The sequence below is a fragment of the Brachyistius frenatus genome, unplaced genomic scaffold, assembly GCF_029030835.1.
Source record: "Brachyistius frenatus isolate BFR_SWC_R1_liver_20210118 unplaced genomic scaffold, ASM2903083v1 Contig_397, whole genome shotgun sequence".
Classification (NCBI taxonomy): Eukaryota; Metazoa; Chordata; class Actinopteri; family Embiotocidae; genus Brachyistius; species Brachyistius frenatus.
The window spans coordinates 73,916-98,942 of NW_027210996.1; the positions used below are offsets into that span (position 1 = coordinate 73,916).

The following is a 25,027-nucleotide window of genomic DNA, read 5'->3' on the forward strand; positions in this document are numbered from 1 at the left end:
TTTATAATATATTGTAATTTAAAGGTATTTTCATGGATTTCTTTTCCCCATTTTGGGAAATTTCACAGGGAAGCATATTTCATGTTTTCCTTCACTACATTTATTTGACCAGCTTCAGTTACTATTTTCTGTATATAATATGTTAATATTACCATAATAAACTAGCTCCATTTGTACCAACAACATGTTGCCTCCACAGTAACTCATTAGTTGTGATAACCCGATTATTAAAAGGTCATTTTCTTCAATTAAAAGGTATTTTAATGACGTTTTGCTGAAACCTTCTGACTTGTATGAGACTTTTTTCATATTGCAGTCAGCACAAGTTGCCACTTATTAACACAAACCTCCACGTGTGCAGTTGTGCTGTTATGTAACGTTGTATTGTCTCTATCTACAAACTTCAAAACCCTCTAGTTTTCGGTACTCACCTCTGAAAGCACTGCAAACATTGTTCCCTGTCTGCTTCATATTTGTGAAGTTTTCGGGGTTATGGAGCGACAAGCGAAAGGGTGACATTTAATTTCTGAGTCAAGATATCACGGCCCCCTAGACTCAGTATTAGTTTTTCCAGGATACTAATGGTGCCTTAAGCCGCGTGTACGTGCAGGTGTGCCATAAAACAAACTCTCGGATCGTCCTCTTTCTTCAAGTAAAGTGCTTTTTTTTTTTCCTTCTTCCTCTTCCCTGTCAGTAACCTCTGCGGTGCTTCCGGCTGTCTGGCTGCTCTGATGCTTTTGACAAGCTGTGAATGTGGTCTATTGAACTGGCGTACAGGTGTCGCCAAACCCAGCGGAGGACGTGTTAAATATTCAGAGCCTCGTTTGCATAATAACACACTGGAATGTCACCTGCGCCATCACTCAGAATAATAGGGCAATGCTAATCTGGCTTCCTCACGGCAATCAGGCTCATTGTGAATTTATGAATCGCTTCCTAATTAATAGGCTTCGGTTTTTGGCGCGATGCAATGCAATTACCGTGCGATTCATAAATAACCCTCTGATCTTTTCTTCCCGTTTCTCACCTCCGTGTCTCCCCCTTCTCTCCTCTGCGCGTCGATAGGTGCGTCGTGCCGAAGATCGTGGTGGAGACTCCGGCGTTGGACTTTCAGAGGTGTTTCCTCGATCACCCTTACGAGCAGCAAGTGCGGCTGACCAACCACAGCGACCTGCCCGCCTGCTACGGCGTGCTTGATCAGGTTCATTCAGATCTCTGCAGCAACTAAATTCTGTTCGGGATTCTGTGGTTTTTCCCGTTAAAGTCAACAGTTCGATGCTCCACACTCCGCATCACCGAGACTTAAAACGTACAATAGATGCTGAACGCCTGCATTTAAAAAAAAAAGAAAAAAAGGCATAATTTCTGTGTGTCGCTGCTTTCAGGAATATGAGGAGAATCCCTCAATGCTTTTTGGCAGCTTCGCGCCCAGAGGACTGATCCTTCCCATGACCTCGGAGGAGTTTCCTCTGCTTCTGATGGCGAAGGCCGTCGGACAGCTGCATCACACTCTACGTATCGCCGTGTTCGGCAGCTTCCAGCCTTCCCTGGTCAGTGGAGGTCTGTGTGTGTTTTAAAGTGAGGGGCATCTGTTAAATATCATGTCCTGAATGGTTCCTCCACTCTGTTCGGTTCCAGGAGGTGGTCTTGTCGTGTGTCGGGCAGGGACCGGTCGTTCATGTTCAGAGCTCTCAGCTGAGCTTCGGCAGGATCCCCGTTCTGACAGATGTGACCAGAACCCTGCAGCTGTTGAACCAGTCACCTATTCCAGCTCACTTTACCACCTGCATGGTACAAACATCTGCAAACACGCACGCACGCACGCACGCACGCACGCACGCACGCACGCACACACACACACACACACACACACACACACACACACACCTATCAAAACCATTAACAGTACATAGAAGTGGATGTAGCTTCCAGGTCTGAAAAATGAGGCCTTAAGCTGCAATACCAGCGAGTGCCACTAGAGGTCGGCTCCAAAAAGCCTCCGGCTCCATAGACTCCCATTCAACTTCTCTCATCAAATCCAAAGTGAATAAAATGTGTCCATCAGTTATCTCGGTGTTGTTAGCTAAAGTCACTCCTTCTTATTAGTTTTCTGGAGGTCCATCTGAAAATAATCCCTCATTCATTAGAAAAGAAGCTTCCTGGTCACTTCCTGCTCCAAAGATGGTGACGGACAGAATCTGAACTGGAGGCTTCATAGCGTTCACAAACCAACAGATGACATCACTGCTGGTTGCTGCTTGGTAAAAACATGGATACAATTTTTTTACCCCTTCTTACATAAGTTCAAATAAAGGAGCGATGCTACTTAACATGTGTTCAGATCCAGTCGTAGGATGGAACACAGTTTGGTAGTAATGAAGTAAAAACAGCATCAGATTGACTAAATATCTGTCCACTCATTCACCATCTGATCTCTTGTATAAACTTTCTATCTTCCACTGCTCCTGTGACTCATTCACAGTCTAATTGGACAACTAATGAGTTAATAGATTCCATACTTGACATAATTAGTTGCCAGTTCGACATTCGTCCTTCCCCCTGGGAGATGAAGTGATTTTCCTCCGTGTGCTGCTCTCTGCGCCGACATTATAAACCTGTCACACGGTGACATTTCGTCAATTCAGAACGACACGAATGAAACCCGGCGAGCGCAATCCAGGAAACTGATTGATCGACTTCGACCGATTCGTTCCTGGTGTCACGTCTTACGCACAGAATAGTCAGTTAATCTTCACAATAAAACAGTCGAACTGGTTCAAACAGTTATAATTCTGAGACATTTGAACTTGTTTTAAGCCGTTTTCAGCACGAGGACACGTTTAGTTTTCTAGCTCTTGAAAGAAAAATGAAACAGTTATGTCCCACTTGTTTTTGTTTATCGTGCTTACTCGACACGAACAAAACACCAAACCTCTACGGCAACCCGAGAGCCGCAAGTTATCACATTTAGTCTTTTGCTCGCCTCCCGGAAGCTCCTCTCTCGCCTTATCAGCGTCGCCCGATATCCGCGACTGGAACCGTTCCTCGGTAGCTTCCACCATAGACATGACCGTGCACACGCACACACACACACACACACACACACACACACACACACACACACACACACACACACACACACACACACACACACACACACACACACACACACACACACACAAACTGAAAACAACGCACACAGGCAAACCCCCGGTGTAACTGCAGTTGTGTGACCCTGTCCTCTCCTCTAAAGGCGATGTTGAGGCGAAGGAGTTTCTCCTCGACACTCTCGGGTGTCGATCGATGCAGATTCACCTGGAATCACATTACATCTCGCTCGATAGGCTGTCAGAGAGCCGCGCAGAGAGACCTGACATGACAGAAAATCGTGCAGCAGGTATCCACGCCGGCTCGTCATTTCAAAAGACCATCTGTGAGAACGACTCCATCCCTTCCACGATGAATGAACGGCTTCGATTAAATCATTTGAATACAGTGTTGAACATTTCCAGACAGTCGAGAGAGGAATAGCATCCGAGCACTGCAGAATCCTTTAACTGAACCTACTTCTCTGTTGTTTATTTTCCTTTTCTGTTACCACTAATTATAAGATAGAAATGTAGAAATAACTAAAGCAGACCAAAAACAATCTCTGTTTAAAGCAACTAGTTGATCAATTTTGATGTTATTTTCATCTCGTGACCTGAAACACGAGCCGCGCAAGATTCGCATCACAGCGTATTGATTCTGTCGGGCCGTATGATAAATGACATGAGAAGCAGCTGCAGCGTCAGCAGAGGATTTTTCTTCAGTTGGATGCACCGTTTGATAGATGCACAGATCTGAACTCCACAGCTCTGCGTGACCTGCGGCTGCAATTCAAAACACAATCAACGCTAATCAAACTGTGGGACGCGGCGGGTTTTTGATGTGGTTATTGAGATTCCAGCGCGTCCCGCTCCGCACTCCAGGGAGTCGACCTCCCTGCTCTTTCTCCTCCTCTGACTCCGCCCACCCCTTTTTACTGCGATCACCCCCACGCCCCGAGTATCGACCCGCTCCAAGTCCCCGCTTTCACCGGCTCCTCCACCCGATCAAACAAATGCTGCTGAGAAAGTGATCTACGACTCCCAAAGTCACTCACTGCTCAAGTGTTTGCCTGCTTGTGTGAGGCGTTTTTCTTCAAGTGTGTCTTTTCTCTGAGAAAAATCTTCATGTGTAATTTGTCCTTTATTGAAAAAAAAGTCATTTCACCTCCCCATTGATCAACAGGCCCATTGTGTTGTCCTATAAGCAGTGAAAGCAGCCAAGCTCCACTGCATCTGTAGGAAGCATATTTTCAAAAATCCCAATTAAAAGTTAATGTTCCAGCCATCAATCAACAGATACGTGGTGTAGAGCATTTATTGGGATATGTACCGCTGCTCGGTCAGATATATATATATATATATATATATATATATATATATATATATATATGTGTGTGTGTACAGTTCAGTGAGCACAATGAGAAGCTATCTGCGTCCTTAAAGGACTCCAGATGAAAATGAGATTTATGTCTGTTTTCTCATTACGCTGGACTTTATTCAGAAAAACACTACGAAATAAAACAAATGTTGTGTTTGTCTTGCGGCAGTCCTTGTTTATGTAAAGAGATTATAGACGGGAGATGAGCATTGACCGTATATAAAAGTGGAAATAGCTTCCGGGTCTGAATCAATGAGGCCGAAGTGCCTTAAGCTGCAATAACACCGAGTGCCATTAGAGGGTGGCTCCAAAAAAATATTATAAGTTATCTCGGTGTTGTTAGCTAAAGTCACTCCTTCTTATTAGTTTTCTGGAGGTCCATCTGAAAATAATCCCTCATTCATTAGAAAAGAAGATTCCAGAAGACCTGTTTTTTCGGGGTGTGTCTGTTTGATTGACAGGTCCGTGGTGCAGTCAGGTTACGGCGATCGGTCGCCGGGTTTCCAATCAGATCAGTCAGAATCACCGCTGGCTCACCCCGACTCAAGTTGTGTTTTCGTTTTCTTCAGCGCCACGGACGGTCCTTCTGGCGCGTGGAGCCCAGCGAGGGGGAAGTGCCTCCGGAGAGCCAGCTGGAGCTCAAGGTCGTGGCTCACCTGAAGGACACGCTGAACTTCAGGGACCAGCTGGAGGTGTCCGTAGTGGACAGTCAAATGCACACCGTCCCTCTGTCCGCCATGGGAACCGGCACGACAATCGTCAGCGACAAGCCTTTTGGTCCCAAGCTCGACCTCGGCACTTACTTCAGGTTAGACATCGAAAGGTTTTCGACTTTGCAATATGGTGATTTAGAGCTGAAACTGTGGCGCCGACCAGACGCCTTATCCCCTCTTCATGTCTCATAAGCCACGGGTCGTGCCAGTACCATTTCAAGCTGACCAACCACGGCCAACGAACACACCGGATGTACTGGAAGATCGACGGCTCGCCGCCTTCCTCGAAAACATGCAAAGGGAGCAGCTTACCCGACCAAGCCTTCCTGCCGCCGATCTCCACTCCCAGGCCGAGAGACGCTCTGACCCGCGGATCGCCGCTCTCCTCCGGCAGAGAGAAGCCGGTGTTCAACCTCAGTCCGTCTCGCGTGGAGCTTTTCCCGGGCTGCTCCGTTGACATGCTGCTCGCAGGATCTTCAGACTCTACGAAGGTGAAACGGTTTTGCTCGAAAAAAAGGCCCGAAAGTGAAGAAACTCAAACTCCGAAACGTACCAATCACAGCTGTGCGTTGCTGCACATTCACAGAGTGTCTCTTCCTGTCTTCTCAGCTGGTGCGTGAGCGTCTGGTGTGTCAGGGAATCATCGGTCGTCAAGGCTCCCAGGAGAACATCATGTCCGTGGATATTACTTGTCGCTTTGTGGCTCCGGTGCTCAGCATTTCCTCAAAGCAGCTGAATTTCTGCATAAAGAAGGTTGGTCGAGAACAAAATTCACAAACTCTGTGAAGGATATGTTCATGTCAGACTTTATACTGTACTGCTCAGCACCGTCTCTGTGCCTCAACGCCGGAAATATCTGTAGGCAAGAAGTCTTCCGATTGTCCGTCCACATACGTATGTATTAGTGCAATATCTCCCCTAGCGGCTTTATGGAATTTCTATAGATTTGGGACAAATGTTCACTTGGTCCCAATGATGAAGTGATTAGATTTTGGGGGTCGAAGGTCAAAAGTCAAGGTCGCAGTGACTTTGTGTCTGTCCCATATCCCATATCTCCGGAACACCTTGAGGGAATGACTTCAAATTTAGCATAACCGTTCACTCGGTCCCATGGATAAAATGATCTGATTTTAGGGGTCGAATGTTACAGGTCAAGGTCACAGTGACCTCACGTCCTCCCATTTTCATTGACGTGATATTTTAGCAACGCCCGGAGGGAATTCCTTTGAATTTGGCGCAAACATTCACTTGGACTGAAAGATTAACTGAAAAGATTTTAGTGCTGAAAGGTGAAAGGTAAAGGTCTGTCTGACCTGATGTCTGTCCCACGCTCATGAACACAATACTTCAGAAATGTCACTGCTACGTCATGTCTGTCACAGTTACTGCTGTCCTTTCATATGTAGTCCCTGTCACTCAGAGACGTTTTCATATTCGTCAGTTAACTACAGATGTGTGTGAACGTCTTACAGGTCAGAGGAGAGAGCATCCTGCCCCTGTACAAGAAGCTGGTCCTAAAGAACGTGTCATCTTTGTCTCTGTCCATGGAGCTCTCACTCGTGGAGCCATTCTTTTTGTGTGAGGCGCCGGGCGACCAAAGCTCAACCACAACCAAGGTGCTCATCTCTTATTCTCCCGTTTGGTTAAATCCTCACTGTTGTTTGTCCATTTTATATTTGTATTTGTGATGGATATCCGTTTTCTCTCAATGGACTGCCGTTTCTACTTGAAACAGAGAATATCAGTCAGTTCTAAAAGGGTCAGAGATAAAATGTTAAGTTGGAGACATGATGATCAACAATAATAATTTGCATTAATTCCACAAATAAAGGCTGGTAGTTGGTGTGTGTGTGTACACAACAGTAGCCTGCTTTAATTGAACTGATCACAGTTCATGTATAAAGGCAGTTTGGATGCTTTTCACTCAGTGGTATCACTATAAACAGACCTTTTTTTTTTTTTTTTTTTTTTTATACCATGATAGAAGTTCAGCTCATATATTCCCATAATGTCAATGTTTTTATTTTAGCATAACTCAGACTTCCTCTCTGCAAGCTGATTAAAATGCTGGATTGGAATCCACATTAAAATGGCTTTCAAGCCTTTGGCAAGTGCAGCTGAAGAGCAGCAGTATGTTTTGATAAGCAGAGGTCCCACGGCAGGATTACAATAAACCTTTCATTAAGGGTTTTTAAAGAAGTCGTGAACTTGCGGTTTGGGAGTCATCAGATAAAAAACAAATAAATACATAAATTTGAACGTACTGCTCTGATATTCTTCTGATCAGTTTACTACCACGTCCTAAATACTCCAGCAGCACTGTGATTTATTTGATACCTTTGTGTTTTATATCATGACTCCTCTTTGGCTTTGTCCAGTCTCTGGTTTTAGGTGACAGGAATCAGGCTGAGCTGTGGGTCTGCTTCAATCCAGCTTTTTGTCAGGATTGGGTTTCACAAACTTTTGATGAGGTAACTATGGTGGTCATTTATTTTTTTTCATGGTTTTGCTTTTTTTAATTGTGCCTTTATGGATAGTTTTTTTTTCCAAACTTTGTTGTTTTTAAACCTCTGTACATCATTAAATGGGTAAGAAATTTCAAATACTATCTCTTGAAAGAGAGATATTCTCTACATCCTCCAAATGTAATAATCTGAGAAGAAAAACTCGCTCTAAAGTTGAAATCAGTAAGCACTGATAATGATAATGTAAGATAAATTGTCATAAGTAGCATTGTGTCACTTAAAGGAGTCGCAAACCAAAAAAGATGAGGAACTGCTGTAACCAGCCATGACGTCACCCGTTGGTTTGTGTACGGCTGTGATGAAGCCTCCAGTTCGGATTTTGTCCGTCACCATCTTTGCTAGTTCGGCGCGGTTTGGGAGCAGGAAGTGACCATATTTGGACGAGCTGGGGGAGGAGCCAGCGGTGGATCTGACTGATCTGATTGATCTGATTGGAAACCTGACGAAACTACGTCCCGTCCACCGATAGCTGTAACCTGACTGCACCACAGGCCTGTCAATCAAACAGACACGCCCCCAAAAACAACTGCCTCTAGTGGCACTTGTGGTATTGCAGCTTTAGGAACTTCCGCCTCATTTTTCAGACCTGTAAGCTACGTCCACTTTTATATACAGTCAATGTGATTAAATGAAAACGTCTCTCTTTACTTGTCTACCAGCATAATTAATCAAACATTTTCTTCACTTTCTGGACATTTTTCTTTTTTCTTTTTTTTCCAGTTCCTTGAGGTACGTTACCTGGATCACCCACAGCAGGACAAGATGGAGCTGCACGCTGAGATCCACTACCCCAACCTCCACTTCCCCTCCACCACAGTGGACTTCGGCTGCGTGTTCAACTGCACGGAGACTCGTAAAGTGATCACCGTCACCAACTGCTCCCCGCTGCCCGTGTCCTACCGCTGGGCTTTTCTGGATGACTGGAAGCACACCGACATCAGGTAAACGGAAAATGTCCACATATTATGTCACATTTATACTTGTTCCTGTTCCTATTCCCACAAGGAGAGTTAAGTGGTGTACAGTTGCATACAGTCTCTCCTTCTCATTAGTTTTCTGGCGGTCCATCTTAAAATAATCCCTCATTAATTATAAAATAAGCCTCAAAAAGACCTGCTTTTGAAGGCATGTCTGTTTGATTGACAGGTCTGTAGTGCAGTCAGGTTGCAGCTAACGGTGGGTGGGACGTAGTATCGTCTGGGTTCCAATCAGATTAAATCAGATCCAACGCTTGCTCCTCCCCCAACTGGTCACTTTCTGCTCCAAAACCTCTCCAAACTAGCAAAGATGGCGACGGACAAAATCCGACCTCGAGGCTTCATCACGGCATTTCGCAAACCAACGGGTGACGTCACTGCTGGTTGCCCGCTTGGTGAATATCAAGTTCAATTGCAGTGTTGTATCTTACCAAAGGTAAACAAAATCAAACAAACCACAGTCATATTGTTCAGTGGTTCATCTCCACTTTAAAGTACAGAAATGTTATCAGCAAAATGTACTTGCACTCTCAAAAGTAATAGAATATAACCTATGACTGATGCACCAACGTGTAAGCAGCATCAAGAGTTTATTCGAATTGGAAAAAAATCTCTACAGTAAGTATTATCAAATTAAATGATTAAAGATCTGGATAGTCAAGACTGTCCTGGAAAAACAACAATGACCAAGATATGAGCTTAAATTTGTAGAGTTCAAAGGGTTCGAAGCTGGAGAACAAAAAACCCCAGAAGAGTGGGATCCTGACTGGAACAAATTCAGGACCACGAGCAGAAGTGGCTCCGAGCCATAGATTAAACTGCCCTGTTGGGATGAGTCAGTAACAGTAGCTATACATTTAACCCTGTGAATTGAAAGCCAAATCCATTATAAATTCTCCGGGGGAAGACACATTTACTGATTGTGTTCTTTATAAACGCTACGGAGCGCCGCTGCTTCCCCTCCCCTGAAATGAACTGTGAATACTGTAGTAGTCCGTCTGGCCTTGAACCAACTATAACTGCAGTAGTCCTACAAGATTTATCACCCTCAATCATCTTTTCCCTTCTCTGTTTTTTGTTCATCTATTGGTATTGCTTCCTTTTTGTTTCCCTCCTCCTCCTTTTCTGTTTTCCTCCTCCCTGTCCTCCTGCTGCTCCCCTGCCACTTCCTCCTGCGCTCCTGTCTCCTACTTAATCCATATCAAGCCTCTCTTCTCTTACACAGTGACCCCTATTAACAATCCGACTCACGGGCCGTCCTGCTAATTAAATGGAGACCTCACTCAGCGCACGCACACACACACACACACACACACACACACACACACACACACACACACACACACACACACACACACACACACACACACACACACACACACACACACACTCTCTCTCTCTCTCTCTCTCTCTCTCTCTCTCTCTCTCTCTCTCTTAAGTCTCTCCCACACAAAACCTGTGCTATTTGGCCGTGTTCGGCTAATTACATCACTATCAGTGATTACACTGCAGCCCTTGGAGAGAGGAATTTCAATACAGCTAACTCTTTTCCACCCATTTATCCCACCAGATAGAAGCAGCGCAACACACATTACTGCAACTTCTGTCTGTGAGCATTCGATTTCAGCAGGAAACTAGAAAAGCTCCAGGTTATTTCACCTTTTTTTTATTGTACCGTACCAACCAATAAGTACAGATATACTTCATGGTATGTCGAGTTAAAACCAAGCGGCAACCATCAGTGACATCACCCGTTGGTTTGTGAACATGACGAAGTTTCCAGTTCGGATTTTGTCCATCGCCATCTTTGCTATTTCGGAGCGGTTTTAAGCAGGAAGTGACCATATTTGGACGAGTTGGGGGAGGAGCCAGCGGTGCAACTGACTGATCTGATTGGAAACCTGACGATACTACATCCTGCCCACCGATAGCTGTAACCTGACTGCACCACAGACCTGTCAATCAAACAGACACGCCCCCAAAAACAGGTCTTCTTGAATCTTCTTTTCTAATGAATGAGGGATTATTTTCAGATGGACCTCCAGAAAACTAATAAGAAGGAGTGACTTTAGCTAACAACACCGAGATAACTGATGGACACATTTTATTCACTTTGGATTTGATGAGAGAAGTTGAATGGAGCCGGAGGCTTTTTGGAGCCCACCTCTAGTGGTAATCTGTGGTATTACAGTTTAAGACACTTCTGGATCGGACTAATTTTTCAGACCCGGAAGTTAAGAACACTTTTATATAAAGTCTATGGTTAAAACCAAGGTCGAACAATTTAGAGGCAAGATGAAGATTCTTGAGCAACTTTCCTTTATCATGTGTTCAGTCTCTTAAACCCAGAGTCTCATTTTCCAGCATCTTGAGGGTCAGAACCAGCTTCTGTCTGCACACCTGCAGACATGTATCTTGTTTTTTGTTTTTTTTACAGTTTACAGTTCTAATACGATTAAGATTTGTAGCCATTAATTATTCATTAATAAACAACACGCTAATGTGATTTTTGGGTATCAAAAGATCACAGAGACTCATGAGAGTGGATCAGATTAGATGACATCAGATCAGACTGTCATTGTTCAGAGGAAATACCAGGACAACGAAATGCAGTTTCAGCTGTTCTCAGCTGAAGAAGCCCTCACCTGCTCAGCAGTAACCGGCAGACAGACACTGCTAGAGCGTAGCAGGTTAATGTAGTGGAGCAGTTAGCTATTAAACTGCCGGATATTTCCCTCAGGAGTTTGTGAAGAAAAAAAAAAAAAACCAAAAAAAAAGATAAAAACCCACAACAACAAAATAAAACTAAGCTGAAAGAAAGCAATCATTTGACGGAAAATTCAGTGGTTGCTCCGAAAGTGTTGTGCGTGTAAATAAGAAATATAACGGCAAAAATGAAGTGTTTGAAATGTTAATGTAATAACATTTCAAACACTTCATTTATTATCACTTCATTAAAATGTGTAAGTGGCATTTTAAGCTGCTCAACCTGAAGCTAATTTTAATAACTCCACAATGCTCAACTTCAACAATTCATCATATTTCATATGCTACAAAATGTTACTCTACAAAGTGGTTTGTAAATATTCAATTCAATTCATTTTTATTTATTCATATAGCGCCAAATCACAACACAACTTATTTCGTGGCACTTAACACATACAAATCTTTACAACAGAACTTCACAGCATTATCCAGCAATTCAACAATTCCCACGTAAGGTAGGAGGAAAAAAAACTCCTCTTTAAGGAAGAAACACCTCCGACAGACATGAGAATAGTTGAGTAAAAAGTATAAAGTATACCTCCTAAAATGTAGTAAAGTAAAATGATAAAGAATGGAAATACTCAAGTAAAATGCAGTTACAGTTCGTGAGTGAATGTACTTCCTCTCCAGCCGTGGAAATCAACAGGAAACCACAGGAATTAACTAAATGACAATCTTTGAAAAAGCTATGTTACATCAGAGACAACAAAACAGTTGTTAAAAATATGATGTGGAAATAAAAAAATAAATAAAACCAAATATAATATTTCTGCAGTCAGCTTTTTGATTAAAATGCATATATATTTGACTGTTTATAGTAAACCGTCAATCAGAGGTAAACGTATGTGAGCCTCTCTTTCTCTTTCTCTCTCTGTCTCACACACACACACACACACACACACACACACACACACACACACACACACACACACACACACACACACACACACACACACACACACACACACACACACACACACACACACACACACACACACTGGAAGCCCAGCAGTCATTTGTCTGCACCAGTATATTTGTTCTTTCAGCATCACTCCCCTGCTTTTCTTACAGACTGCTGTGAGTGAGCTGTTTGTGTTTCAGTGTGTCGTCACCTGAACACGCGTGTTGTGAATGACAGTCTCACCCGGCGTGTGCACGGAGGAGAGAATAGACGGGAGGACGGAGAGACGGATACCAGAGTGTCAGAGTGGGCTATTTCTGTTTTGATGGGAGCTCTTGCAGAGTCATCATCTGCTGTCTCACCATCTGCTGCCCAGTCTGCACCAGTGGGTTTTAAACTCTGAGTCTTCAGAGGACCCACATTTTCATTTTCTTTTTTAAAAGCTGTTTTTTTCCCCTCCCCGTAGGGTCCCACGTGTTTTTTTTTTTGATGGGCTCTTATGAAGTCCTCCAAAAATCCACCCTGTATTTGAACACTCTGACCTCCAGTGTTTGTTCTCTGTCACATCTTTGTTTTAATTTGTGATTCCCGAGGCCAGACGTAAAGGGGGGAGAGAGGGAGGGGGGTGGGGGGGCAGCGGCCTGTCCCGGAACAGAACACTCAGCGCTAACTCAGCATACAACAGTGCCCCCTGCTGGCTGCATCCATCCAATTCACTCACTTTAAAAGCTGACACACCAACACCAGCATTTCCTGGGCACTCTCACAATTGTGTTTGAATACTGCCTTTACACACACACACACACACACACACACACACACACACACACACACACACACACACACACACACACACACACACACACACACACACACACACACACACACACACACACACACACACACACACACACACACACACACACTCCATAGTGATTTAATATAGAACTGTTCCGGCCCGGCTTTGGAGACGGCTTCACTCACTAAATCTCTTTCATTCCCGTCCATGTTTATTCAGCACTTCGCCGCCATCTATCCTGACCTGTTTCCTGCTGCTCGCCTATTAAAATTCCTCTTAATTATAGAACACTCTGTTTAATTAGCTTGATGGATGCACCCAGTGTGATCCCACAGGGGAAGGAGGGAGCCGAACGCAGGGAGGGAGAATGAGAGGCAGAGGGTGCTTAAAGATTTCCTCCTCCACTTGGGTGTTTCATTATGTGTTAATGATATATATATATATGTATATATATATACATGCCCTGTGTAGATATGTTGCTCTGTTCCCTCATGGAGATCATTCACTTGTCTGTTTTTATTATGCAATTTTTTTTTATAAATATTTAAGTTCCAGGATGTTTTGCTGTCCTTTTGCCCTCACAGAGCGCCAGAGATGCCGGAGGAAGAGAAGGCGCAGACCAAGGAACGGAGGAGTTCTTCCTCTTTGCTTCCTGTCAGCCCGATGCCGAGCGCAGACGAGCAGAGCGGCGTGCGTGTGGAGGAGGTAGGTAAACGCCAAACAAGTCGGGGCTCGCCCGAGATGTGCCGTTGGTCAGCGGATGGAGGGAGGAAGCAGCTGACGGGCGGGTCGTTCCCCTCATCTCTGTGCTGCAACACGGTTACTGCGGAGACACACACACAAACACGTCTCACACACACACACACACACACACACACACACACACACACACACACACACACACACACACACACACACACACACACACACACACACACACACACACACACACACACCTGTGTACACCGGCTCTGTGTGGAGATTCCCCTCTTTCACTATCGACGTCTTCTATAACAGTGAAATCTAATTTCCTGATCTTTAACGTATTTGTGAATTTTTTCCAATCAAAACCAGAGAATACTGAACATGTGTAACTGATTATTTTCATCCTTGATTCATCCAATAAATACTTAGTTTTCATCAATCAAGTGAACGCACACCTTCAAAATAAAACAGGAAACGAAACAGAAAACGAGCTCAAAACATCAAAAACAAACTTCCAAACTAAAACAGGACTTAAACTGAGATGAAGAGATCAAAGCATACAAGATCGTGACACTTGGAAGCATCTTTTTTTTTATTCTGATAAAAACTGAAGTGTTAAAAGAACATGTTGTGGTTTTATAAAGGGTGTTAAAAGCTGAAACTATTTCTCAGTCAGGTGCACAAAATAGAAAACAAAAATAGTCAAAATATTTCTTTGAATGAGTAAAAAAATGAACGCTGTAAGTTCTACCGGTTTTCTTTCTGTGTGCGTAGGTGTTCGATATCTTGCCGATGTACGGCCACCTGCCGCCCGGGGACCAGCAGACCATCACGTTCTCCTTCTACGGCCACGAAAACATCAGCAGGGAGGTGACGGCGCAGTGTCGCGTGGAGGACGGCCCGACGTACCAAATCCGACTCAGAGGAGAAGCGTCGGTGATCAGCTACAGCCTCGACTCCACCCGGTTGGACTTCGGTCTGCAGGTACCTCAACATTTTTTTTTTTTTTTTTTAAATATTCAAATGAATGCTGACTTAGCACTTTACACTGTTTGGTAATCCGAGGTTTTGGTGGAGGCTCAGTTTGTTTAAGCTTTGTGTTAATGTGCCTCCTTTATTGTTGAGTTGTTCCTGATTTTGTCTCGTTCCTCCTCTGCTGTCTGTTTGCTCGTCCACCTGTCAGACACTTTATCTCAGAACAAACTAATTCGATTCTGATAAAACTCGGAGGGAAGCGACGCCGACACACCGACAGGCCTGACGATAAGCGAGGCAAACAGGATGAGGTTTTTGCTTGCATTGGTGCAGTTTGTTTCCTGATTTGTTTGCTTCTGCAAACTGTTACTAATCACTCCAGCGATCAGTTTTCACTCTCCTACGTTCCACTTCTTTAAAAATCTACAGAAAAAAACTGCAAGATAAGCGCTTATATGTCGTTTCAAGATGTGATATTTGAATACTTGGTGGTAACAAAAGTATTTTCCCAGAGTTTAAAACAGTGGCAAGAGAACCTACATTAACTTTGAATGTCACCGCCCTAGTTTTCCACACTTTGGTCTTTTGCACCACCCTCATCCCACCACCCTTTGTTTTAAGTATGCAAGTCATCCGGACCAGTTATCATTGATATTCAAAACAAGGACATATTGATTTTTGATTTAGTTGAAAAAGCGATTCAGCAGAACAATCCTCTGACCTTCCTGTCTGTTCAGCCCCCCCCCCCCTCTCTCTCCCTCCCTCCCCGGTGTTCCTCTCTTGTAGTCAAAGCTTAGATTCATCCCTGTAAGTTTAGGGAGTCCCGAAACAACCCGGTTTGTGTTCGCACAAGTGAAATATTCCAGATTCAGATCGACATTTTTCAGCACTTCCTCTGACTCTTGCTCCTTCATGCTCACATCACTGTATTCATGTTATATTTTAATAGAAAGGTAACAAAAAAAAATGTGGCCAACATCAAGGCATGCATTTCTTAAAAAAGTCTCACAAGACACCAACAGCATGTGGAGGACACTAGGTGGTGTAGTTTGTCTGTTATTTCTGGTTTAAAAAAGCAGATCAATGTCGCCTCTCCTTCTTTTTCTTGCAGCTTTTTCACTGCGTGGAGGAAGTTGAGGTAACCCTGAGGAACACAGGCAAGGTGGGCTTCAAATTCAGCATCAAACACCTTCCAGGAGACGAAGAGGAGGAGGCTGATGAGGAGTCGGAGGGGCAGATGAAGGCCCTGGAAGAGGACTGGCAGCAAAAAGACATCGAGGGAGGACGGGAAGTCAGACCGGGCTGGCCCGTGGTCATCCCCACTGTGGTGAGGTCACCTTTCAACTGTGGAACATCGGGGGTTATTTATTATCTATAGGGGAGATTTTACCTGCTTCTGTGTGTGTGTGTGTGTGTGTGTGTGTGTGTGTGTGTGTGTGTGTGTGTGTGTGTGTGTGTGTGTGTGTGTGTGTGTGTGTGTGTCAGGGCTACATGGATGCCGGTACGCAGCAGAGTCTGCGTGTGCTCTTCCTCCCGGGCGTCCCCGAGGCGTTCGAGAAGCATCTTCGGCTGCAGGTGGCCTTTCTGCCTCCGCAGGTCATCACTGTGAGCGGCGTAGGCGTGTTCCCGAGGATCCGCCTGGATCTGCCTCGAGACCTGAGTACGAACACACACACACGGGCACGCTTGTGTCATAACATCATGGTGGACGTCTACAGTGTTTTTAAAGTTGCAGTGAATATTTTTTTGAGAAAATCCCACAACGGACTAACTGCCACATTTCTTGTCACTAAGACACGTTCCCTGGAAAACCTTCATCTCTCTGCACTGCAGCAGACACTGTCGGTGGTTAACCTGCGTTTGTCCCGCCCCCTCCTTCACTGTGATTGGATGGCCGGTGACAGTGACTTTTTTCAACTCTCTGTGGCCCCTGAAAAAAAAAAAAAAAAAAAAAACCGCTGAAAGTTCAGTGTTCAGAATAAACGCTGAGCACCTCGTCAAGCTGCTGCCGTTCATTAAATGAACTTTAAAAAAATAATTCTGAACTCTGGGTAGTCGCAGCGATGGCAGAGTGTGGAAAGGTTTCGCCGCATGCCGATTGGTTGAAATTGACCCGAGGTCTTTCTCTGTGCTTCTCTGGCAGCAGAGGAGAGCTACAGCGATGTGCTGCAGCAGGCCGCGGCGGCCGTGGAGGCGGATCGAGTCGGAGAGGAGCTCCTGAACGAGACTTCTGCTGCTGGAGGAGCGACGCTCACAGTCAGTAGCTACAACAGCATTATTTTAGAGGAGGAAGGAAAAAAAAAAGTCCTGCATTCTGATTCGTTAGCATGTTGTCATAAGTTCATGTTGTGGGAATTTGTGCTGAAAACTTACACGCTGCCCATTTGTCATGTCACTGCACATCTCTGCTGTTAGTAAGCCGCCTCCTCTGCAGGACTTCCCCTGCTGCTTATCTGTGTATTGATTTTTTTTTTTTTCCCAGGTTGTCCTATTAGCCAGAACGACATCCGCACGGTTCCACTGGAAAACAATCGAATCTCCTCCGTAGTCACTCCTTGTTTTATGGGTTGTCCCCAGTAACTGCTGAAATTATATTACAAGCATTTTTCATAGAAGATAAAGAAGAAGCAATAACCTATAAATAATAACTGCCAACATCACCACCTCATCCACATAAGCAACATCAGAGACTTTGGATCTGCTGGGTTTTTTTATGGCTGTAAAAGAAGCAGGATAGCAAACAGATTTTTTTTGCTTATAGAACTCTTTAAATACTTTTCAGTAACTTCTGAGTGTTTACTCGCCTCTTCTTTTTCTCCCCCCCTGCCTCCTCCTCCTCTTTTTCTTCTCCCCCTTCCTTCCTCCTCTTCTTCTTCTCCTCCCCCTCCTGCCTCCTGCCTTCAGTATGAGGAGCTTCTTCACATGGAGGTGGAGAGACTGTTGATCAAAGAGAACGCTCTCGCCGTGTCGAGCAGCCTGCTGGAGCTCGGAGACTCGCAAGGCTCCTCCAGAAAGTGGCACAAACTGAGCAAGTATGTACACACACACACACACACACACACACACACACACACACACACACACACACACACACACACACACACACACACACACACACACACACACACACACACACACAGTGGGCTGACAGATGGTCCACTGACTGGACTGAAGTGAGAACTGTGTGAAACTGTGCTGTGGAATTCAAAGCATGTGCATGAATGAATGAAGTCTGGCTGGGTGTGTGTGTGTGTGTGTGTGTGTGTGTGTGTGTGTGTGTGTGTGTGTGTGTGTGTGTGTGTGTGTGTGTGTGTGTGTGTGTGTGTGTGTGTGTGTGTGTGTGTGCGCGCGCGCGCGCGCATATTAATGTCTGCATGGTGTTCATCGACCGCTCCTCTCTTTCTGCACTTCACTTTGTCATTGCATATTGTCAGCTCAGTTTTAAAAGTCCACGCGTGTATTCCATAAATAATGTAAAAAAAAAAAAAAACAAAACACAAATATTTCCTGGGAAACAATAATCTTTTTTTGTGACTTGATCTCCCACCTCTTTCCTTGTCACAGGTTCCTGCTCCCGGAGTACCTTCTGGATTTGGGCTTTGTCATCCCCGGCCGGGTCATCAGTCACACTGTAAATGTCACCAACAGCGGATGGATACCTGCCTCCTTCCACGCCAACTGCAGATGTCTCGCTGGCACAGGTTGACACAGCAGCCTCCTCTGTCATCTTTTCTTTATCCACGTGTGGTATATTAAGATTTCTGTAGTTGTGCCAAAAGCCGGGTTTGATAATGCTCCTCACATTTATGAATTATAGGTAATTGAGACTCTACATATAGATACACAGGATTTATGGTACTGTGCAACCGTTTTAGACTCTTCAGGTGTTTTATAAAAACATCTGTCTCTGCAGTTATTTTATATCTTCTACATCAGTGCGTCATTTTAGATAAAACAAAGTATATATTTTGCAAATAATGAAATATTCCACAGAGATATCTGTATGCTGTTAAACTGGTAGTAACACTTTTCAGACACCAAAATTATACCAGATTTGACCAAACAAGTGCTGGTGTACAACAACATGAACGTAGACTGAATTAGACACGGAAACAGTTCTTAGTTATATAGGAAGTAAAAATCAACATTTTTGCCCTGTTGAGTTGGGTTTTTTTTACTTTTTATTTTTATTTTCTAATTCTCCACCATGTCTCACACTTTGGATTTATAAAATAAAAATCATGACTGTCGTCGGTCCTCTGAAGGTTTCACAGCCAACTTTGAGAGAGTGAAGGACTTTCCCCGCGGCGAGGCTCAGGCCTTCACGGTTAAATTTGATCCTCAAGCAGCCAACCTGAAGATGGACGACGTGAATGTCGTCATGCCGATACAGGTACACACTGTACACACAAGCAGTGTTGTTTTGTTTTTTGAGTCTGTGTGAATTTATTTTTGATTTATTTTTTTGGTGTTGCAGGTCGCAGGCGGTCCGACGGTGCAGGTGCGGCTGCGTGCTGCGGTAACCATGCCAGCCATCACTGTCTCCGTGGATACGCTTCAGTTTGACATGGTGCGGTGTGGCATGTGTCAGGTAATACAGTGAGCTAACAGCAGACGGCGGTAAAATATCACACGGCCCTGCAGAGTCGAAAAAAAAAAGACGAGAAGATGATATATAGAAATTTCACACATTTACATTTACAGCACATTTTATTATTTACTTATTTATTTATTTATTATTGAGTGGAAGAAGAGGGAAGGAGGAGAGTGTGCATGGCTCACTAATGAGGGTCACTAATGAGGCCGACTAAAGAGCCTCGCTGTGCTGCCATCTTGCGATTGTTTACTGTAAAATCCTCTTCAAGTATTTATTCTTATCAGACTCACACACTCACTATCTTTAACATCTCCGTCATTAACGACGCAGCATCTAATAACACAAACTTAATCCACTTTGTTGTATCCCGGCTTTAAACTGCACGCAGGATTTTATTGCAAACCTCAACATCATTATGTGTTTGAATCATTTCTGTCAGATGAAGACCATCCATCTGCTGAACCAGGAGTCTGTGCCTTGTCAGTGGAGCATATCTGAGGAGGTGAAGTCATTCAAAAAGGTGATTTTTTTTTTTTTTTAATGTGAATTTCAACAAATTATTTCTCAAAAATCCTCCATGTAATAAGAAAGTTCTTTGACGTGCCTCTGCCGCTGCTTCCCCCTCAGGTCGATAAGTCCATGCCTCTCTACGAGTGTAAAAAGCTGCTGCAGGAGCAGCGTCTGCCTCCGGCCGTGTTCGAGACGCTTCCCTGCTCCGGCGTGCTGTCGCCCGGTGAACGGGTCAACGTCCACGTCAAGTTCAGCCCTACGGAGGGGGTGAAAACTTTTCTCATACTGGAGTCGTTCGGTGTAAAGCAATAAACGTGAATATTTTTATTTATTTATTATTTATATATCGATGTCTTTCAGTGTTCCTACACCAGGATGCTGCTGATCCATGTGGCTGAGAGCTCCCAGCAGGTGACCATCACGGCTCGGGGTCAGGGGGAGGAGCCACAGCTGAGCTTCAGCTGCTTGGACCTGCATCTCGGGCCGTGTCTCCCCGCCTACACCGAAACCGAAGCCGAGGTGACGGTCAGAAACCCGTGCTCGTTCCCCGTCGAGTTTTACTCCCTGGAGTTGGACACGCAGTACCTGAAGGAAGAAAAGGTAGCTTTGTTTTTTCCCCTTCGTTAGACATCAGGGAGCTGCACCTAGAACTCAAATGACATAGAATGTACCCACGCGCACAGCAGGACATAGAAGTTGTGACACCGTCTCACCAAGTCTTCTCACGTTTGTCTCCTCACCTAATTATCTACGTTGGATTTTCCCTGTTTCTCTGTTCATTTTCTTTCTCTCTCTCCTCTTCCACCTCCTCCTCGTATCTTTTTCCCGTGCAGATCCTGCGTCTGATGCCGGGTTACGACGACAACAACATGCTGCTGCTTCCTCCCAGGACCCCCGGAGACAGTCTGCCTGCAGAACTGCTCGACTACTACCAGGACTACTGCTCCCAGCTGAAAGACCACGGTAGCTGCAGGCGCACGAGCAGAGGCACGATCCCTCAACTGATTACACACATACGGATGACTGTGTCTGTTAACGTCTGTCATACTGCGTCTGTGTGCAGCAGAGCTGAAGGCTGACCTGGATGAAGGTGAAGCAGTGAGAGGGCACACACAGGAAGGAGAAAACAAGTCAAAACAAAGTTCAGAAACGAGCACCAAGAGAATGAAACCGGTTGAAACGTGTAACTACAACCATTTCAGAACTCGATGTACGAATAAAAAGAAACTCCCCTCCGTAAAGTTTGTGTTCTGTGTCTTCAGTTGTTTCGGAGCTGGCCAAGGAAGGAAGGCTGGGACAGTTAGAGACGACCCCCGTCTCCAGGGCGATTGCCCGCCACATGGGCGTCGACCTGTCGCCCGACAGTCTGGCTGCACGCAACTGCAGAGGCATCGCTCTGATTGTGTATGGAGCCCCGCTGACAGGTAAACAAAAACAAAGGGAGAATCTTCTATGGAAAAAGTTCAACGAAAACAGAATAGAAACATAAAAGTATAATCTGTGTGTGTAAAATTGTGCGCGTGTTCGCTTTTCCAGCTACGAGCAGCACAGCTGCAGCTCTGGCTCGTCACTACGGAGCGGCGTGCCTGAGCGTTGACACCGTGGTTACAGATGTGCTTCTAAAAGGCAGCTCGGCGGTCAGCCTGACCGCAAAACAGCTGTATGGGCGCGCTGCTGTGGAGCACGCTCAGCGGAAGGCCAAGGACAACGGTAAAAGCACAGGACAGTCCGTGTCATGTCATCTAAATCAAATTTTAAAACAAATTGTGTTTATAATTAGATGTTATAAGTCTTCCATTACTGCAGAAGGATAAATACGTACCCTCTGCTTCCAGCTCAGGCCGTTAAAGATTCCACAGAACCTGCAGCACCTCCCGAAGATCCGAACTCAATTCCAGCTTCGCTCGACGCAAACGAAGGTCTCTCCAAACCCAGTGAGGACAGCTGCAGTGGAAACGATTTCAAGGCTGAAATCACTCGTGTTGCCCTCTGCCTGGTACCTTTTATCACATTATCTCTTCATCTGGTGTGTTTACGACTTTTTAACTCTGATAGTCCCGGTTTGAGGATTAGGTACATTCTCTGTGTACTTTCTTATAAATTGAGGGTGTGAACATACAGGATGCATTTTAAATCTTTACAAATTAAATCTCTCTTTTACAACATTGTTTCCCAAAAAGTTGGGACGCTGTGTAAAATGTAAATGTCACGTAAACCCATATTTAATTGAAAATAGATCAAAGACGAAACATCAAATGTGAATATCATTGATTCACTGTAAATTTTGCTTCAGGGAGGAGACGTGAGCTCACTCAGCAGCCTCCTGCCTGAACAGGTTCTGGCTGATGTCCTGGCCGAAAGATTTCAGGTAAGTTGACACTCCATATTGTAATAATAGTACAATATTACAGGGGTTTACTTACCTCATAGTGCAGATGATACTAAATCTGGGTCAATTCAAATGCTGCGTGCAGGCATAAAAAAGTCACAATGAAGTTATGTGACCTGGCAGACATGGTGTCTTCTGTCCAACTCCTAAAAGAGGCGGAGCTTCACACTCACGTTTGCTCTCTTTGTCTCTCCGCTTGTCGTTGCTCTCGCCGTGATGACAGCTGAGCGACTGTTACCGCGGAGTCGTGATCGACGGCCTGGAGTCCGTGTACACTCAGTCTGCGGCGAGCGTGCTGCAAGTTGTTCTCAGGGCCCTGAATTACCACAAACACATCTACGTGGTGAACTTATCCGACTCCTACACCGCACTGATGGCTCGGGAGAGAGCGCAGAGGGAAGCCGAAGGTAGAAAAATATACAACACACGCAGGCAACAGAGTCTTTTACTGAGAATCACCTTATCTCTGTTGACTGAGGCTGATGACGTGTAACTCAGAGGCTCTGCAGAAGGAGCGAGTGGACAGGGAGGAGCGGTGGCTGGAGGAGCTGGATGACGAGGAGTACGATGCTCTGCCAGAGGAGAAGAAGAAGAGCATCACTCAGAGACACACAGAGACGCTGCGACAGATGAAACTCAAGTATTCACATCCTAAACCTCCGACTTTATTCCGTAAGGTATTCGATCTGTGTCGGAGATATTAACACTCTTTTGTTTACTTCCATGTGTGGAGGGAGTTCAAGCAGATGGCGCGACGGCGGGAGGAGAAGAAGCAGCAGGAGGAGAGGTTGAGAGAAGAAGAGAGGAGGAAGTATAAAAAAGGATCGAAGAAGGACGCTAAAGAAATACGGAGGAAGAAGAGCATGACGGATGGGAAGCAGGTCTGTGAATAAAAAGTCAGAGAACCAAAATACAGACAAACACACACCCAATCTCAACCCCCTCCACCCACCCTCCCCACACACACACACACACACACACACACACACACACACACACACACACACACACACACACACACACACACACACACACCCTTCCGTTTTAGGTAAATGTACATTTACATAAATGTAATAATCAACTTCCTAAGAAACTTATTGATAATTAACTTTGGAGAAATGCCGATACTGTTGTGATGTCCCACATCTTCTTTAAGATTTTAAGCCCTGCCCCTTCTAGCTCCGTTCCGAAGGGGTGACCAGCCAGCAGAGGGCGCTCCTAAACGAGGGGGCGAGGCCACTGTATGGGAAGCGGGATCGGGCCTTAGTCTCCAAAAAAATCATGCTAATTAATTTGTTTAATTTCCTCTCCAGCTACTCGATATGTTGAACGGCCACAGGACGTCGTCCTTTAACGACTCCAAAGAGTTGATGGTGGACACCAAAGAGCAACAGAATTCAAATGAAGGTGCAAACAACTCTAAAAAAAATGCTTCAATTATTTTTCAAGATCTTGAAAAAACCCTGAAATAATACAGTGAAAACCAAAACGGTGTATACTCTAATCTGATTGGTTCCTCTTTGTTCCTGCAGCGATTAATAACAAGGAGACGGATGATTCACAGAAGCAAAGTGAAGACGCCAAATCATTAAATGCAGAGTCTCCTCAACCCACAGACAGAGTGGAGAAGGAAAAGGTGCCGAGCAAACACATTCAGCCTCGTCACATTGCACTGGGTTTATTGTAATGTTGGGTTACACTTTTTCAGAGGAAAATTTAGGAGGATTTATGCTGTTGAATTTCTGATTTTACAACCAAATCTGGAATCATAAATATCTGGGTCTGTATACTGAAATTCTTTTTGTTTGTTTACCTGACGTGAAGCTTTTTTGTGATGTGACATCAGAGAGCAGAAAACGCCGAGACGAAGAGGCTGCCAGATGAAAAAGATTTGAAGAAAGTCAAAAAGGGGGGAGAAAAAGATCACAAAGAAGTAACAGGGAAGAAAAGTTATAGCAGACGGGCGGTACGTACACGGGACATTTAGGGATTCCTCCATGAACCAAATTACTAAAAATCAGATTTCACTCATTTCTTATTTTCCATGATATTAAATTCTTTTATATTATTTAAAAAAAAAAATTCCAGTCTGAAAATGCAGCAGACGGTCGTAGGACGCCTTTGGGTAACAACTCCAAAGACTCACCAGGGGATGCTAACGATCCGCGGAACCTAAATGAAGCTGTCAACAAAAGTGAGTTACTGTTTTAAAGCTGCCCACACAGTTTATAAGATAAAATGGCATGATCAAAAAGGATTTCTCTTTTGCTGCTGCAGTGTTTCAAAGCAAAGAGTCTGATGCTTCACGTAAGAAGACAGAAGAAGTCAAGAGAGCACATACAGACTCTCTTCAACTTGCAGACAAGATGGAGGGAGAAATGGTGAGTTTCGTGTGCTTTTTAATTTTTAAATAATGACAAAAGAGGAAGCAAGTTTTGTGTCACTGGAAAAAGTAATCATATTAGGAGTTTGTTTTGAGATTTTACAATAATTATTGGGAATATAAACCTCCATTCATTTAGAGAGAGATGGTCAGTTGTAAGAATACGTGAATATATCCTTTAATTCTTACAATAAAATAGCACTTCAGAGATAACGGCAAAAGAAGTTACATCCACAGTTACCGGAAATTTAGTTTAATGTTAAATGAGCTGCAACATAACAATCACAGTTTTTTTTCTTCATGTGGAACGACCTCCACTC

General features: G+C 44.5%; 2 protein-coding genes and 1 long non-coding RNA gene across 4 annotated transcripts in view; 1 reads left to right on the forward strand and 2 right to left on the reverse strand.

The window, feature by feature from the left end:
• Positions 1 to 3,166, reverse strand: part of syt19 (synaptotagmin XIX) — a 74,561-nt gene extending 71,395 nt beyond the window's left edge. The window contains exon 1 of the mRNA XM_069724819.1: positions 3,145 to 3,166. The gene's annotated coding sequence lies outside the window, so the exon portion shown is untranslated. The remainder of the gene's footprint in view (positions 1 to 3,144) is intronic.
• The window catches only part of hydin (HYDIN axonemal central pair apparatus protein), a 64,501-nt gene that overhangs the window by 18,731 nt on the left and 20,743 nt on the right, over positions 1 to 25,027 (forward strand). Inside the window, exons 16-50 of the mRNA XM_069724824.1 lie at positions 1,066 to 1,201; positions 1,386 to 1,550; positions 1,639 to 1,791; positions 5,037 to 5,275; positions 5,374 to 5,671; positions 5,790 to 5,933; positions 6,653 to 6,796; positions 7,559 to 7,651; positions 8,426 to 8,646; positions 13,733 to 13,853; positions 14,628 to 14,837; positions 15,940 to 16,155; positions 16,314 to 16,488; positions 16,972 to 17,084; positions 17,733 to 17,860; positions 18,393 to 18,529; positions 19,094 to 19,221; positions 19,306 to 19,419; positions 19,865 to 19,945; positions 20,053 to 20,202; positions 20,296 to 20,535; positions 20,769 to 20,898; positions 20,999 to 21,118; positions 21,198 to 21,359; positions 21,472 to 21,645; positions 21,771 to 21,931; positions 22,229 to 22,303; positions 22,548 to 22,731; positions 22,823 to 22,964; positions 23,058 to 23,205; positions 23,638 to 23,731; positions 23,857 to 23,960; positions 24,171 to 24,290; positions 24,413 to 24,518; positions 24,602 to 24,705. Coding sequence (XP_069580925.1) covers positions 1,066 to 1,201; positions 1,386 to 1,550; positions 1,639 to 1,791; positions 5,037 to 5,275; positions 5,374 to 5,671; positions 5,790 to 5,933; positions 6,653 to 6,796; positions 7,559 to 7,651; positions 8,426 to 8,646; positions 13,733 to 13,853; positions 14,628 to 14,837; positions 15,940 to 16,155; positions 16,314 to 16,488; positions 16,972 to 17,084; positions 17,733 to 17,860; positions 18,393 to 18,529; positions 19,094 to 19,221; positions 19,306 to 19,419; positions 19,865 to 19,945; positions 20,053 to 20,202; positions 20,296 to 20,535; positions 20,769 to 20,898; positions 20,999 to 21,118; positions 21,198 to 21,359; positions 21,472 to 21,645; positions 21,771 to 21,931; positions 22,229 to 22,303; positions 22,548 to 22,731; positions 22,823 to 22,964; positions 23,058 to 23,205; positions 23,638 to 23,731; positions 23,857 to 23,960; positions 24,171 to 24,290; positions 24,413 to 24,518; positions 24,602 to 24,705 — 5,230 coding nt within the window. The remainder of the gene's footprint in view (positions 1 to 1,065; positions 1,202 to 1,385; positions 1,551 to 1,638; positions 1,792 to 5,036; positions 5,276 to 5,373; positions 5,672 to 5,789; positions 5,934 to 6,652; positions 6,797 to 7,558; positions 7,652 to 8,425; positions 8,647 to 13,732; positions 13,854 to 14,627; positions 14,838 to 15,939; positions 16,156 to 16,313; positions 16,489 to 16,971; positions 17,085 to 17,732; positions 17,861 to 18,392; positions 18,530 to 19,093; positions 19,222 to 19,305; positions 19,420 to 19,864; positions 19,946 to 20,052; positions 20,203 to 20,295; positions 20,536 to 20,768; positions 20,899 to 20,998; positions 21,119 to 21,197; positions 21,360 to 21,471; positions 21,646 to 21,770; positions 21,932 to 22,228; positions 22,304 to 22,547; positions 22,732 to 22,822; positions 22,965 to 23,057; positions 23,206 to 23,637; positions 23,732 to 23,856; positions 23,961 to 24,170; positions 24,291 to 24,412; positions 24,519 to 24,601; positions 24,706 to 25,027) is intronic.
• LOC138636689 (uncharacterized) lies at positions 19,545 to 22,956 on the reverse strand. 2 transcript variants are annotated; one of them, XR_011312316.1, is made up of 6 exons: positions 22,784 to 22,956; positions 22,498 to 22,640; positions 21,758 to 21,879; positions 20,305 to 20,520; positions 20,030 to 20,191; positions 19,545 to 19,919 (listed from the first exon to the last, which is right to left on the reverse strand). It is a non-coding gene; the product is annotated as an uncharacterized lncRNA (long non-coding RNA). The 2 variants fall into 2 exon arrangements; XR_011312317.1 differs by lacking the exons at positions 21,758 to 21,879; positions 22,498 to 22,640; positions 22,784 to 22,956 and adding exons at positions 20,676 to 20,902; positions 21,016 to 21,108.